The following is a 16,659-nucleotide window of genomic DNA, read 5'->3' on the forward strand; positions in this document are numbered from 1 at the left end:
ACTAAAACATGCGCACGATTTACTATTTCATTCCCGCGATTTACTAAAACATGCTCACGATTTACTATTTCATTTCCTCGATTTACTAAAACGTGCCACAGTTTACCATTTCGTTCCCTAGATTTACTAAAACATGGCACAGTTCGTTCCCTCGATTTACTAAAACATGCGCACGATTTACCATTTCGTTCCCTCGATTTACTAACACATGCGCACGATTTACTATTTTGTTCCCTCGATTTACTAAAACGTGCCACAGTTTACCACTTCGTTCCCTCGATTTACTAAAACGTGGCACGGTTTACTATTTCGTTCCCTCGATTTACTAACACATGCGCACGATTTACTATTTTGTTCCCTTGATTTACTAAAACGTGGCACGGTTTACTATTTCGTTCCCTCGATTTACTAAAACGTGGCACGGTTTACTATTTCGTTCCCTCGATTTACTAAAACGTGGCACGGTTAACCACTTCATTCCCTCGATTTACTAAAACGTGGCACGGTTTACTATTTCGTTCCCTCGATTTACTAAAACGTGGCACGGTTTACTATTTCGTTCCCTCGATTTACTAAAACGTGGCACAGTTTACCATTTCGTTCCCTCGATTTACTAAAACATGGCACAGTTTACCATTTCGTTCCGTCGATTTACTAAAACGTGGCACAGTTTACCACTTCGTTCCCTCGATTTACTAAAACGTGGCATGATTTACTATTTCGTTCCCCCGATTTACTAAAAGGTGCGCACGATTTACTATTTAATTCCCTCGATTTACTAAAAGGTGCGCACGATTTACTATTTAATTCCCTCGATTTACTAAAAGGTGCGCACGATTTACCACTTTGTTCCCTCGATTTACTAAAGCATGGCACGGTTTACTATTTTGCTCCCTCCATTTACTAAAACGTGGCACGGTTTACTATTTTGTTCCCTCGATTTATAAATTGTGCGCACAATTTACTATTTCGTTGTCCCGATTTACTAAAACGTGTGCACGATTTACTATTTCGTTCTCCCGATTTACTAAAACGTGTGCACGATTTACTATTTCATTCCCTAGATTTATAAATCATGTGCATGATTTATAAATCGAGAAAACAAAATAGTAAATCATGTGCACAATTTAATTTTTTTTCTTGCATGTCATGTGCGGGGTTCCGTAGTTTTTGACTTTACATTTTTTAAAATTACTTTTTTACCATTAAAAAAAAAAAGAGTAAACATTCATGTCGATAACTGTAAAAAAGCAACATTTCTCTTGTTTTTCATGTTAATATGCATATAAAAAATATAAATATTAATATATTAACGCAGCAGTTCTACAAATGTTTTTTTATTTTCAATTTCATAAATTATTTTAAAGAGGAATTTCTTTCTTCCATTTTATTTATTTTTCCCAATCTATGGAAGTCAATGGGGTCCATCAACTGTTTGGTTACTGACATTCTTCAAAATATCTTCTTTTGTGTTCAACAGAAGAAAGAAATTCATACAGGTTTGAAACAACTTGAGGGTGAGTAAATGATGACAGAATTTTCATTTTTGGTGAACTATCCCTTTAAGAAATATTCTAGTGAAGAAAAACAAGACTTGATCTCAAAAAACAAGTAGCAACTTGTCCTTTTTTGTGTTGTTTGTATTGTGCTCCATCAACCTTTTATTTTAAAAAAAATGTATCGTTCCTGTGTCAATGACCAATCAGCAGGCGCTCGTTCTGTCAGTGACGTCTGAGCATGCGCCGGAAGCGTGGAGACGCGTTCGGCATGACTTTCCGTCAGGAGCAGCAGGCCGCGGATCGACCAGAGAATATGCAGTTTTTAGAGGCATAATAGCGCGTTTATCTCATGACAGCACCGCGCAGCTCCGCTTGAGGCCGCTGGATGGAGAAACCGCAAATATGGCGAGCTAACCGGGTGAGTTAGTGTGTGTCCGGGAGGTCAAATGAAGTGTCATGCACTTCTTTGGTGGGTGTCAGGTGGTATATTGTCTTGTGTAATGCGCATGTGCATAAGGGTGGGCGATACTGCAAAATAAGATCGCCCCGATACCAAGTAAATACAGGACCAGTATCGACGATATCAGTACCTTTTACTTTTAAAAACCTGCACTTGAACTTATATGTGCGTTTCCTGTAGGGAAGAGCAGTGGTTATGAGATTTATGAGGTGAATGCATCATTAATATGCTAAATCTGAATATATTTTAATGACCACTAAAAGGTTTTGTGATTATTTCAAATATATATATATATTTTTATAAATACACTGTTGAGAGCAAGTTAATGTGCCATTTCAGTGTATTTTTGGCACTCAGGTAAGGTTTGTTCTGTGCAATTGTTTTGATAGATGGAAGCAAGACACATTTCTAGTTATTTATTGTTCAGAGATTTACCTTTAAGTGCAAAAAGTGACTCCATATTGCAATAAGAATATCTCTAGGATTGAACCATATTTATAATTTACAACAAATACTGCAATATTCAATAAAAAACATGAATTGCCCATTTTTAATTCATAATGTAACCTTCTTATAACAAGAAAAAATAGATATAAAAATGCATAGTTCACAGATCTCGGTTGTTGTTTTGTTTTTTTTGTTCACACGTGTCAAGAAATTATCTCTGTAGAGCATGATTATGGCATAACCCAGCAGTCACATTACCTTTGAACTCTGTACCTTCAGATCGGCAACAAAACATGCAGCTTGTATGAAATGTTGTGATTTTGTCATTTCAGGTTACGCAGGAGAGGTGCGAGTGTGTGTGCGACGTGTGATTTTGTGTGTGAGGTCATCGGCCGCAATGATGCAACAAAAGCGCAACATTCAGATCATCGAATGGGAGGATCTGGACAAGAGGAAGTTCTACTCGCTGGGCGTCTTCATGACCATGACCACACGGGCCACCGTCTACCCGTTCACCCTGATCCGCACCAGACTGCAGGTCCAGAAGGGGAAGTCGCTCTATAACGGCACCTTCGACGCCTTCTTTAAGATTCTGAAGGCCGAGGGGGCGCGTGGCCTCTACCGAGGGTTCATGGTCAACTCGTTCACACTGATCTCAGGTCAGGCCTACATCACTACCTATGAGTTGGTAAGGAAATACGTCTCCTGTTACTCGTCCAATAACACGGTCAAGTCTCTGGTGGCGGGCGGAGCGGCGTCGCTGGTGGCCCAAAGCATCACGGTGCCCATCGACGTGGTGTCCCAGCAGCTGATGGTGCAGGGTCAGGGGTGTCAGCTCACACGTTTTAAACTCAAGCCCAAGATGGCAGTGGCCACGTCCAAACATAAAGTCACATTTGGTCAGACCAGAGACATTGTGGTTCAGATTTTTCACGCGGATGGATTTCGGGGGTTTTATCGTGGATATGTGGCGTCGCTGCTCACCTACATACCCAACAGCGCCGTCTGGTGGCCCTTTTATCACTTTTATGCAGGTAAAGAAAATATATATTAAAGGGGACCTATTTGCACAAGATGTAATATAAGTTTCTGGTTTCCCCAGAATGTGTCTGTGAAGTTTCAGCTCAAAATCCCACACAGATCATTTATTATAGCTTGTCAAATTTGCCCCTATGTGGGTGTGAGCAAAAACACGCCGCTTTTGTGTGTGTCCCTTTAAATGCAAATGAGCTGCTGCTCCCGGCCCCCTTTTCAGAAGAGGGCGGAGCTTTAACAGCTTGCGCTTTGGTTGCTCAACAACAAAGCTGGAGAATCTCACGCAGCCAAAATGACGATTGTTAATTAAAATTTAGAAATTTTACCATTATAGGCTGGTTGTTTACACACACTATGGACACACATCTGTGTTCAAACACCTTTATAAAAGTGAATTTTGTATAATAGGTCCCCTTTAAGTGATGCACCGAAATGATTTTCTGACCCAAATGCTGAAACCAAAATTAAAGTTTTTAATTTAGCTGAAAACTGAAAATAAAGTTCAATTAAAGGTGCAATATGTAAGATTTCTGCAGTAAAATATCCAAAAACCACTAGGCCAGTGTTATATATTTTTGTCACTTGAGTACTTACAATATCCCAAATGTTTGCAACTATTTGTAAATCGTGAGAAAATTTCAATTTTATCCAAGGCTCCGGGACGTGTGAGGAGTCACCTGTCAGTTGCGTCATACCCGCGTTACCCTCGGTTTCCGGTTTTATTTTGTAGAAACCATGGAAACACCAAAGACGCTTTAATAGTTACATGTTTTAATAGACAAGGAAACAACTGTTTTGATATATTTATAGACAGAAAACTAATTATTGTTATATAGCTCAACACGTTTAGTCTTATTGTTTAAATCAAATTTTCTTGATTTTTTGCGAGTACCATGCTTTACCATGCCTCAGAGAAAAACACTATTTTGTCAAGTAGCTAACATAGCATAATCAGATGCAGCTTTATTTTTAGTAACAGTAATACAGCATTTTCTCCATCATACAATATGTTTTAAAATTAATTACATGCCATTTATCAACACAAGCCATCCAGCATTTAATCTGATATTGTAAAATCGATCTATCTTACTGCAGTGTGTAACAGTGTCTCACAGCAGCTGCTGAACGAACGCACAGAGTAACGTTATAACATAATTTTCAACACACTCAAATGTATCTAATATGATAAACAGAGCTGCGTTACCTCATACTCATGACCAGAAAAGCGGAAGCGGCGCCGGCGACTGTGTCATAATAAATGTCCTGCTGCTCGTGAGGCGTGTGTTGATCAATCGCTCCAGCTCCTCGTTCAGCTCCACAACACTCGCTCCTGCTCTGCTTCATACTACAGTAACGTTAATAATCACATCCATGAACATGAGTCCTATCCCGATTATTTCCACCGGCCGTTGATGTGACCACATGTCCCAAGATTCCGCGCTCAAACTTGCCGTCATCAAGCTACGCCTTTGTTTTGAATAGGCTTCTAGCGGACAGAAATCTTACATATTGCACCTTTAATAGAGTGCAACAGTCTGGTTCTGGAAGTAAAAATTCCATTCATTTTCTCTATATGTAATTTTTTTTATCAATAACTTTAAAGACAGACCTGCTTTTGTTGCCATCAGGAATTCCTGGTGAAAAACTACATTACCCATGATACTGTGAAGACAATTCCACCAATCAGAGAGTTTCAGCAAGCAAATTGCCCAAAAAAAGCAATGAAGCATTGTCATCTGCAATGCTTCATTTCTTTTTTCCTTCATCAGAGCCATTATGTACAGAATCTTGTCTGATTTTCAAATAATTTTTACTTCAAATCAAAATTTATAATGTTATGATTCACCTTGTAGCTGGTTGGTTTGGTTCATGGCTTATAATGTTTAAAGTCTTTTTTTTTTTAAATCTTGGAAAAAATACTTCTGGAACCAACGCTGCTGAAAAAGTGGACAGGCACTGTTTCACTCTATTAATCAAATTTAAAGTGTTGTATATAAACATTAAAATTGCAAATAAAGGCAGTTTTTATATCAACTTTGTAGTTATATAATTATGTTTCATTGTTTAACATTTAAACACGCTGTGTTTGTTTCCAGAGCAGCTCTCCAAACTGGCCCCTGCTGACTGTCCGCACCTCCTCCTGCAGGCCGTGGCGGGACCGATGGCTGCAGCTACAGCCTCCACCCTGACCAACCCTATGGACGTGGTCCGAGCCAGAGTACAGGTACAATCACACTTTATAGTGCCCCTATTATGCTTTTTCAAATATTACCTTTCATACTGTGTTACATAGCTGTTTGTGAATGTAAAAGATCTGCAAAGTCTTAAAGATCTAAGTACAGATAAATGGAGTGATTGTCTTCTAAAAGAAAGAATCGATTCTGAACTGATGAAACGAGTCGTCAGTAATTCCAGCCTCACTTCCTGTTACAAATTTGTTAGTCCAGGTTTTTTCAGAAGTTTTCACCATACTGTTTTTCTGATCTTCAAAAAGAGACTATTTTGCTACTGTATCTTTAAGACTTCTATATGTAAATGAGCTCTATTATAAACAATCATTATGATAATGTGTTCATATCGTATGTTTTTGCTATCTATAGTAAATCACACTTCTATTTCCAAAAGCAAGAACTGTTCTTGTCTTCCAAAATATGGCTCTTTAAAACGATTTATCATGTAATTATTGTAAATTACTAATATAGTTTTAAGCTTTGTGAGATAATACACAGTGTGTTTGTTTGCAGGTTGAAGGTCGTTCGTCTGTGATCGAGACGTTTAAGCAGCTCATGGCTGAAGAAGGTGTGTGGGGTCTCACGAAGGGTCTGTCCGCACGCATCATTTCCTCCTTGCCCACGTCTGTCATGATCGTCATCGGTTACGAGACACTAAAGAGACTCAGTCTGCGTCCTGAACTGGTGGACAGCAGACACTGGTGAAAACACTCACCTGACGCTATACCTCAGCCTTTTAAACAGATGCCTTTTATTATTTTCACATTTTATGAGGACCAGGCAATAAGTGACGCTCAAATGTGAAGATATGTATTTCCTTTCTAGTGGATTTTGTATATTTTGTAACCTTTAATCTGTTCCCGTGAACTCCGGCCCATACTGGTATTTTGTAACGAGACGTCATGGAACTTCTTTTTTGTCTTTTTCGCTTGATATGTGTTTGTTTCAGGTTTAAAAGTGAAAAATACATTGAAATGGTGAATTTGACTCTTGTGAATCTCATGGGGTGCACTTCACTTCATATGACAGGAAGTGAGATCATCACATCTGTTACATGCTAGAAATAAAGATAACATGGCTGCATCTGTCCGAAAGCTTCGGAGGCAAGTCCGAACCCAATGTTAGCTTCACTTCCTGTCTCCTGAGATGCCTATCTGATTTTTGAAGGCAGCATGTATTCTTTGCTGCCTTTTGATATCCCACAATCATTTGCTTTCCATTCTGTGACAGTTGAGCTAAACAAAAAATAAAGATGGCGTCTGAAATTTGCCGTTGGTGGTCAGTTTGTGTGAAAATATTACGTTTTGACCGACGTTTTCCACTTCTGATGTCATTTCTACCGAGAAATTTCTATTTCTATTGTAAATATTTTCTTAGTTATCACCAAAGCTCGCTCTATTTTGCTGTAGATCATTTAACCGTTACGCTGCCTCGTCTGTCCGAAATCAGTTTCGTGAGGTAATGTTACCTTCGCGCGCAACCGCTTTTTCGGACGCTTTTCACACTTGAAACCCTGGGGCATTTTTAATTGAACTGAATATTTAGGTTTTTAGATTTCTCACACTACATGAGTGTGGGCCGGTTCACACAGAACGCGTTTTGCTGTTAAAAACACGAGACGAAGGTCAGTGGAGAGCAAAAAGAGCGCAAATTATTTTTTAAAATGGCGCGTCATGCGCGAGACGCGGCAAAAGACAGGAGAGGAGAGCGCGAAGATGTCCGGCTATTAAAATACATTGAAAAACAATGGAAAAGTAGACCAGTGGAAATGGGAAAATGCGTTCTGTATAAACTGCACCTTATTGTTCTTATTTGCCTATTTACAAGGTTATTAAAGGGCTAGTTCACCCCAAAATGAAAATTCTGTCACTTATTACTCACCCTCATGTTGTTCCACACCCGTAAGACCTTCATTCATCTTCGGAACACAAATTAAGATATTTTTGTTGAAATCCGATAGCTCCGTGAGGCCTTCATAGGGAGCAATGGACATTTCCTCTCTCAAGATCCATTAATGTACTAAAAACATATTTAAATCGGTTCATGTGAGTACAGTGGTTCAATATTAATATTATAAAGCGACAAGAATATTTTTGGTGCGCCAAAAAAAAACAAAATAACGACTTATTTAGTGATTTCAAAACACTGCTTCAGGAAGATTCGGAGCATAATGAATCAGCGTATCGAATCACGATTCGGATCACACGCCAAACCGCTGAAATCACGTGACTTTGGCTCTCCGAACCGCTGATTCGATACACTGATTCATTATGCTCCGATGCTTCCTGAAGCAGTGTTTTGAAATCGGTCATCACTTTAAGTCATTATTTTGTTTTTTGGCGCACCAAAAATATTCTTGTCGCTTTATAATATTAATATTGAACCACTGTACTCACATGAACCGATTTAAATATGTTTAATGGATCTTGAGAGAGGAAATGTCATTGCTGGCTATGCAGGCCTCACGGAGCCATCGGATTTCAACAAAAATATTGTTCCGAAGATTAATGAAGGTCTTACGGGTGTGGAACAACATGAGGGTGAGTAATAAATGACAGAATTTTCATTTTTGGGTGAACTAACCCTTTAACATTGTTTGGTACATTTACTCTCATCTGTTCTGAATATTCTTTATCGCTCGGTTTACATATTTACTGTCATGGTTTGATATTTTTAACCGTTTCCACCAAACGCTTGAATATTGTGTGAAAGTTTCTGTGACTATACAAAGCTCATGAATATTTAATGAGGCAATAATTGACTAAACCTGTTTTTGTAACATTTATGGTTATGGAACTATTAGTGAATAGGGCATTGTTAAAATCTTTAACTATTGATGGAAAAACAATTGGAAAAATCGTGTGAACCCAGGGTTAAATAATGTGTGAAAAGCCTTGTGAGAAAAGTTGGTAATGAATGAAAATTAAGCCTTCTTTGGACTGTCATATTTTGTCTGTTTTTATCATGCCTTGATTTTGACCTTCAGAAAAACTGTGTTGGGGCCAAAGCTTTTACAGTTGAAATGTTTTATAAATGTGCTTCATGTGTTTAAAATAACTATCATAGTGGTTTTTGTCTGTAAGATTGTTTTGTAACTGAATCTGTCACAATCAGGTGTGAATTAAATTAACCGCACAAGAACCGTTTGGGATGTTTTGCTAGTGTAGATCACAAACACTTTATATGGTTCAACAGTCAAGTTCTGCTCTAGATCTTTATATATTATAACTTATTTTTACATGCCTGCTACAATACAGTAAAAAAATAAATTGTTACAATGGTGGTGCAGTAACATTTGGTGGCCTGAAGAGGGCGGAACAGCCATGTTTGCACTCAAGTCATGTTAAAAAAAAGAGCTGGAAATATCAGGAAATTTGAACATTTTGATTTTAAAGTCATAAAATAAGCAATTAAACTCTGAAATGAATATAAATCTCATGCTTTTTACTAAAAATGTCATGGAATGTAATCTGTCAACAAGTGTTTAGAAAAAAAAAAACGTTTATTTGTATCACCATACACAGATGTTGACGTTGCAATGAAACTATGAAATAAAAATATCATTTGCATGCATGCTGTGGTCTTGAGTGGGTGTGGCTATCGGAGCTTCATTTCGGACAGTCATAAATGTGGATGGCTCGGTCATCACCCGCAGAGACGATTTTTGAGCCCGTGGGGTTGTATTTCACACTCCAAACCTGCACACACACATTTGAACATGAACAAGCATGCTTCATCATGCTCTTGAGAAACAAAAACACACTGATCTGCTTACAAACACCCCATAAATGGCCACTTGACTCCAGTTTCAGATGGTTCCTTCATTTTTATATCCTTTCGACAACCCAATTTGAAGTCAGTTTTATTATAGACAGCAACATTACCATTCAAAAGTTTGGGATTCAGTCATATGATCCTTCAGAAATCATTCTAATATGTTGATTTGCTGCTCAGGAAACATTTCTAATCATTATCAATATTGAAAACAGCTTTGCTGCTTAATATTTTTGAGGAAACCATGACGTATTTCCCTCAGGAAAGTTCAAAAGAACAGCATTTATTTGAAAAAGTAATCTTTTGTAACATTTTAAATGTCTTTAAGTGTCACTTTTGATCAATTTTGCTGAATAAAAGTACTAATTTCTTTCAAAAAAATAAAAATTCACGCTGAACCCAAGCGTTTGAGCAGTGTATATGAATGTAACGTCACTCACCTGGTCCTGATGATCAAAGAACGTGTTCACACATGATCTGCTGCTTGTGTCCCACACCTTCACACTCTTATCGGACGAACTGAAAAAGCAACAAACAACAGTTAAGAAACACACAAACTACATTTTGATTCCTAGTTTCCATTCACAAGTGCATCAGCTCTTGCCTGGACACAAAGTGCGTGTCGTCGGGTGAAAAGGCCACGTTCAGCACCCAGGATCCGTGACCGCTGAGTGTCCCGGCCAGGTTAGCGTGCTGCCTGTAAGACACACGCAAACAACAAGAACGTGAGCTTTATATGTGCTTGGAGGTGAAAGCCAAACATAAATCTGCATGTATCCGAACGTACACGTCATAAATCTTGATGTAGCCATCGTCTGACGCGGTTACCAGCAGCTGAGAGTCTGGAGAAAAGGTCAGAGACCTGATAGGCATCGCATGACCTGGAAAAAGAGAGCATCTTAGTTTCATTTGGATACTGTGCCTTTAAGACTTTAATTGTGTAGTATAATCAGTGAAAAAGCAGTACAATACACAAACGCTGCATTTGATCAAAAATACTGTAAAAATAGTACTATTGTGATATGTTACTACAATTTAAAAGGACCGTTTACTTGAATATATTGTAAAATGTAATTTATTCCTGTGATCAAAGCTGAATTTTCAGCATTACTCCAGTCTTCAGTGTCACATGATCCTTCAGAAATCATTCCAATATTATGATTTGATGCTCAGAAAACATTTCTGATTATTATCAATATTGAAAACAGTTGTGTGCTACTTCATATTATTGTGGAAACCAAGATACACTACAATTGAAAAGTTTGGGGTAAGATTTTAAGTTATATATATATATATATATATATATATATTATTATATATGAATATATGAAGCAGCACAACTGTTTTCAACATTGATAATAAAAAGAAATATTTATTGAGCATCAAATCAGCATATCAGAATGATTTCTGAAGGATCATGTGACACTGAAGACTGTAATGATGCTGAAAATTCAGCTTTGATCACAGGAATAAATTAATTTTTAAAACATTAAAATAGAAAAAAAATGCACCCTTGGTGAGCAGAAAGACTTCTTTCAAAAACATTAAAATATATCAATTATCCCAAACTACCCACTGTTAGTGTAATACTATAAAAACTGAAACAGATCTAACATTCAACATTATTTCCAGCTGTACTTGTTGGAGCAAATGAAAGGGATGAGTGAGTGATGGAGCGATGCAGGAAGACAAAGAGGAAAAACGGAGTCGCGCAGTGACGGGAGACGAAGTTTACGGCCCTTGAGGGACGGCCAGAGACGCAAACAGGTTTTTCCACCACATTCACATAACCCATAATCACCCTAAATGACTCTAGCAGACTAACGGACACAACGTCTACAGAACAGACACCCCGCTTTAATAGAGGAAACTAAAGACAGCTTGAATCATGTGGGAGACGATTTTCACCTTCCAGCGTGTGCAGGAGTTTCCCAGTCGCAATATCAAAGATATTAATGATTCCGTCTATTGCACCAGTGGCTAAGTGCTTTCCATCTGGACTCTAGAGACAGAGAAAGAGAGAAAAGGATATAAAAATCAGCATTTTGGACTGTGTAGTTTGTGAAATCAGTTCTTTTTGAACAGAACACCAAAGTAAACTGATACTTGTTTATGTGTTTTCCACAATTTTTGACCCCTAAATTTCCAATATTACTTTAATATATTTCCAGATTTGCAGTGAGTGTGGAAACTTTATGTAAAAATTCAACAAGACAGAAAATTTAACTTTTCAAATAAATGTCTATGGTCGTCTTGTACATTTGATGGATCAGTGCATATTATTCTAAATAATTATAAAAATAATCAGTATGCTTTCAAAGTGAAAATATGATGCATATACTACCGATTTTTAATACTTTTATTCAGCAAGGTTGCATTAATCTAATCAAAAGTGACAGTAAAGACATTTAAAAGGTTAAATGTAAAATTTCAAATAAATGCTGTTTTTTTTACTTTCTATTCATCAAAGAATATTTAAAAAACGTATTACATCTTCCACAAAAATATGAAGCAGCACAACTGTTTCCAACATTGTTAATAATCAGAAATGTTTCTTGAGCAACAAATCATCATATCAGAATGATTTCTGAAGGATCATGTGACAAGTAATGATGCTGAAAATTCAGCTTTGATCACAGGAATAAATTACATTTGAAAATGTATTCAAATAGAAAACTGTTCTTTTAAATTGTTATAATGTTTCACTATATTATTACTCTACCGTGTGTTGAATATAAGTTTTTTTGTTTCACAGAAATAATAAAACATCAGTGTCACTGACTTTAATGCTATCAGTTTATCGTTTTTCACGCAGAATTATTACAGACATTCAAAGATACTTACATAGGCGATGCTCAGAATGAATTTCCCTCTGGTGTCCAGTGAATGCTCCTTTTTCCCGCTTTCCACGCCAAAGATGTTGACCTTCCCTAGATGGCTGCCGGTGGCGATGTATTTGGAGTCAGGAGAAAAGGCGACCGCCCAGGCATCAACTGCAGACGGTAAAGAAAGAGTTCATTATTTCAGTATCATCGAGATACTATAATAATTTTTGTTAATATTTTAAATTAGATTTTATTTTAATATTTTCTGTTTTCATTTTAATTTTAGTTCAGGTTAACACATTTTGTTGTGTTTGTCATTTTTATTAGTTTCTTTATGTGCCCCTATTAAAAGACCCACTGAAGTGTCTTGGAATGCGCAGCATTATTCAATGTGTTGATGTAATTTCAACTGAAACAGGAAGACAGGGCGACATATCGAACAGCCCTGTCCCCTTTTTTAAAAAAATAGCCAATAGCATCTTGTTTGTGTTACAGCTCGCCGAGAGCCGTTAAACTCAGTAAAACCTCTGTTTCCTTTTAATATCTAACCGTTTATCCTCCTAATCTCCGCTATATCACTTTAAAATGCAGCATTCTGTGCAAAATTTAAATGGGTCCGATACCTGTTGTGATCTGAGCCGACTCAAGGATATGATCTGCTCTGATATGCTCGCGCTGCGGCGGTTCACATGATATTAATGTGAAAACGGACTTCATTCGCATCAATGGAAAGCATATTTACAGTCTGAATCGTTCCCTATTGTCTATGTAGAAACTAGTGAATAAATGTGTGAACCGATTTCAGTGTCTGTTGATAGTGTAGGATGTGGCGAGACTTCTGGTTCTAGAAAGCATTTGATTGGACAGAAGGTTTGATAAGAAGCTGATGTGCGATGTGATGTCATGAAAATCCCTGATCCATTTTAGCGGATGTGAGAGACTTATGGTGCGTTCACACCAGACGCGAATGAAGCGTTAAGCATGAGTGATTTACATGTTAGGTCAATGCAAAGACGCGATAGACATCGTGTGGTGCAATTTGCGCGAAGGAGACGGCGCGAATGACGTGATTCGCGCGAATTCAGCGTTTCGGGCATTTGTAAAAAAAAAAAAAAAAAAAATATATATATATATATATATATATATATATATATATATATATATATATATATATATATATATATATATATATATATATATATATATATATATATATAGAGAGAGAGAGAGAGAGAGACTACAAGCTAGCTAAAGCTGGCAAATTGAGCTTATTCGCCGTATTTTGCAACTACTTTCCCACTGACGAGTTGATTTGTTTATTCAGAGGAAGTGTGCAGAAAGAAGTGAAAGAGTCTGAGGGACATATTTAAAGGAGAGCCCTTCCCATGACGCAAATTTGCGTCTGTTGTGAAGTGAATTTCACACACGAATGAAGTGAGTAAACTCAAAATGTTCAAGCGTCCAACTACGAGCGAATAGCACGATTTATTCGCTCAAGTCGCGTCTGGTGTGAACGCCCCATAAGTTATGAAGTCTGAACTAAATTGTAATATACAATATGCTAGTGCAAGTATATAACAATTAGTTCAAACTTTGACCTGTGGAGGGCAGTAATACACTTAGCAGTGTCTACACTGCTGGAATTCAAATAGAGAAGAAGAAGAGAGTTAGTTCAAAATGAGCATTTATGGTTAAAACTTATATAATTTTTTTTTTTTTTTTTTTTATAAAATGAGTGATGGTTTCTCTAGATAAGACCCTTATTTCTCCTCTGGGATCGTGAACGTTTTGAAGCTGCACTGAAACTGTAATTTTGACCTTCAACTGTTTGGGCTCCAGTGAAGTCCACTATATGGAGAAAAATCCTGGAATGTTTTCCTCAAAAACCTTAATTTCTTTTCGACTGAAGAAAGAAAGACATGAACATCTTGGATGACATGGGGGTGAGTAAATTATCAGGAAATTTGTATTTAAAAGTAGACTAATCCTTTAAAGTCTCGCGCATTTAAAATGCCGGACGACACCGCGGAGAAGTTAATCGCTGGAGTCAATCCGCCTTTTCACGGATACTTTAAAGAAAATGGATATATGGAAAACAATTGGTCATACCCTCGAAATATATAGTGAGAAGTTTTAGCGATGAGATCATTATGTCAGGCTATCAAACAGAACATAAATTTACCTCAGATATCGCTAGTTTCGACAACACTGTCTAGCTTCCTTTGAAGCTGAAAAGACATGGCCTGCGTCTCAATGTGCATACTATCCATCCTAAATAGTATGTGACATTAGTAATATTCAATACTATTTAGGGCGGATAGGGTGGTTAGTATGCACATTGGGATGCAGGGAAAGTGTTGTTTTATTCCACTATATACTGACTTCGTCAGCTAAATTCACTGTTAGATTAGATCGATTACACTAGCTACTCACTCGAAACATAGCATGCTGAGGACATCTGCTGGTTAAAGCCGTGTAAACGCAACAAGAACAGTAAAAACATGTTGTACACACTTTGAAACCGCAGACGTTATCGTTCATTGGTGTGAACTCAAATACGGTTATTACAACATCTACTTTGACCCTCAAACACTGCAGTTGTCGCTGAGGCCTGGAAGAGTTCATGTTGTCGAGAAGCTCACCTGGGCCTGCGTCCATGGACTTGATCTGTTTACCAGTCTCCAGGTCCCAGAGCCGAATGTGAGCGTCAAGAGAGCTGGAGGCGGCGATCGCTCCGTTCTGACTGATGTCCACCGACACCACGCCCAGCTGGTGACCCTCTAGCGTCCACTGCAGCTCCAGCTTTTCATCCGACCTGCGAACCATCAGAAAGAGCGCTGTAAGTTCAGATACAAACACAAAAGTCGACACTTCAGTTGCACTTTGTTGTTCATTGATTTACCATTTCCACACTTTTACCAGGTCGTCCAAAGAGCCGGTCACAATGGTTTCTGACCCATCTTTCTCGCTGCGACCCCATGCCGCCGTCCAGATGGCATCTTCATGAGCTGCAGGGGCGAGAACACAAGACTCATATGAAGCCCAAATGTGCTGCCTAGGTAGACAGCTCACTAGATTTTAGGGTTGTAAGTGTGTGTGAACTCACCATGCTCCTGCTTGAATAGTATACTGTACTAAAAACAGAACAATTCACATATTTATAATCATTATTCTGATTATCATACGATAAATGAGACAGAAAACATGCAGATGTGTGTAAATATTCACCTGTGTGCTCATAGTCTTCGTTTCAAAGCCTGTTTGTGATGGAAAAGAGCTCCTATGAGTTTATAAGCGCGTTTGTGATCAGTTTAATGAGTTATTTTGAGTTTACAAACTCACAGATGCTAGCGTATCTTAGCTTATGATTAAATAAACTGCTTCTGTAAGTCCTCGAGATGTCCTGAAGAGGTTTTAGTGCGTCCGCGATCAAGTCAGACAACCCTTAAGATTTGTTACATACCTCTGAAGGAGAATTAAAGCGCTTTGTTAACAATAATAAACACCCGCACTGATACTGACTAGAGAGCCGCCATGACACCTGCGAGCAAAGCACTATGGGAACAGACGCAAGACTCCGCCCACTCTACGGTGCATGTTATATACAATATTATCAAAGTTGATGTTATTACAAAATTAATGGTAAAATATTATTTGAATATTATCAAAGCATCAGTACAAATAACAGATGACAGTAATAAAATAATAATGTCAATATTTGTTAATAAATTAATAATAATATAATAATTCATAAATGTATCTGTTATTTATAAACAAAACAATTAATTGCTAATTGCTAAATGCTAACTATAATACATATATGCAATATTATCAAAGCATCAATGCAAAAAAAAAAAAAAAAACCCAAAACAAAACAGGCAGCATTGATAGTAATAAAATACACATAAAATACAAAACAAATAAATACAAAACTAATATCAGTACAAATAACAGATGCCAGTAATAAAGTAATACCAATATTTAAAATATAAAACATAATAAAATAATAATAAATAATAAATGTATCTGTTATTTATAAATAAATAAATGCTAACTATAATAAATATATACAATATTATAAAAGCATCAATGCAAAAACAGGTAGCAGTGATAGTAATAAAATAATAGTACCAATATTTATAATAAAAATAAATTATAATATAATAAATAATATATATATATATATATATATATATATATATATATATATAAATTAAACAAATAAATACAAAACTAATATCAGTACAAATAACAGATGCCAGTAATAAAATAATAATGTCAATATTTATTAATAAATTAATACTAACATAATAATTCATAAATGTATCTGTTATTTATAAACAAATCAATGAATAAATAAATGCTAACTATAATAAATATATACAATA

The 16,659-nt window shown here is 36.9% G+C and overlaps 2 protein-coding genes across 5 annotated transcripts; one reads left to right on the forward strand and one right to left on the reverse strand.

Moving 5' to 3' along the window:
* Positions 1 to 1,711: 1,711 nt before the first annotated feature.
* Positions 1,712 to 7,608, forward strand: slc25a44a (solute carrier family 25 member 44a). Of its 3 annotated transcripts, none has more exons than XR_007180118.1 (4): positions 1,712 to 1,917; positions 2,739 to 3,440; positions 5,543 to 5,665; positions 6,186 to 7,608. XR_007180118.1 is itself a non-coding variant. In XM_048158999.1 (4 exons), exons 2-4 carry the CDS (start codon positions 2,804 to 2,806, stop codon positions 6,375 to 6,377), a joined length of 957 nt encoding a protein of 318 aa, XP_048014956.1. In that variant the 5' UTR covers positions 1,716 to 1,917; positions 2,739 to 2,803; the 3' UTR covers positions 6,378 to 7,606. The 3 variants fall into 3 exon arrangements, 2 of the variants coding, with proteins under 2 accessions (XP_048014956.1, XP_048014957.1); XM_048158999.1 differs by having other exon boundaries at positions 1,716 to 1,917; positions 5,538 to 5,665; positions 6,186 to 7,606; XM_048159000.1 differs by lacking the exon at positions 1,712 to 1,917 and adding an exon at positions 2,017 to 2,168 and having other exon boundaries at positions 5,538 to 5,665; positions 6,186 to 7,606.
* A 1,246-nt stretch (positions 7,609 to 8,854) lies between these two features.
* On the reverse strand, positions 8,855 to 15,860 carry wdr61 (WD repeat domain 61). Of its 2 annotated transcripts, XM_048158902.1 has the most exons (11): positions 15,614 to 15,851; positions 15,500 to 15,528; positions 15,378 to 15,405; positions 15,174 to 15,279; positions 14,914 to 15,086; positions 12,291 to 12,439; positions 11,355 to 11,448; positions 10,234 to 10,327; positions 10,051 to 10,143; positions 9,887 to 9,965; positions 8,855 to 9,370 (listed from the first exon to the last, which is right to left on the reverse strand). In XM_048158902.1, the coding sequence occupies exons 2-11, from the start codon at positions 15,509 to 15,511 to the stop codon at positions 9,281 to 9,283; spliced, it is 918 nt and encodes a 305-aa protein (XP_048014859.1). In that variant the 5' UTR covers positions 15,512 to 15,528; positions 15,614 to 15,851; the 3' UTR covers positions 8,855 to 9,280. The 2 variants fall into 2 exon arrangements, with proteins under 2 accessions (XP_048014859.1, XP_048014858.1); XM_048158901.1 differs by having other exon boundaries at positions 9,156 to 9,370; positions 15,500 to 15,860.
* Between the last annotated feature and the right edge of the window lie 799 nt (positions 15,861 to 16,659).

Source organism: Megalobrama amblycephala, linkage group LG15, assembly GCF_018812025.1.
Source record: "Megalobrama amblycephala isolate DHTTF-2021 linkage group LG15, ASM1881202v1, whole genome shotgun sequence".
Lineage (NCBI taxonomy): Eukaryota > Metazoa > Chordata > Actinopteri > Cypriniformes > Xenocyprididae > Megalobrama > Megalobrama amblycephala.

Coding starts and splice junctions, on each gene's coding strand:
- wdr61 (XM_048158902.1), bottom strand. Junction 15,087..15,173: donor CTGGTAAAAGTGTGGAAATG/GTAAATCAATGA, acceptor GATGGTTCGCAG/GTCGGATGAAAAGCTGGAGC. Junction 9,371..9,886: donor TCTTTGATCATCAGGACCAG/GTGAGTGACGTT, acceptor GTGTGTGTGCAG/GTTTGGAGTGTGAAATACAA.
- slc25a44a (XM_048158999.1), top strand. CDS start 2,804: ATGATGCAACAAAAGCGCAACATTCAGATCATCGAATGGGAGGATCTG. Junction 3,441..5,537: donor CTTTTATCACTTTTATGCAG/GTAAAGAAAATA, acceptor GTTTGTTTCCAG/AGCAGCTCTCCAAACTGGCC. Junction 5,666..6,185: donor TGGTCCGAGCCAGAGTACAG/GTACAATCACAC, acceptor GTTTGTTTGCAG/GTTGAAGGTCGTTCGTCTGT.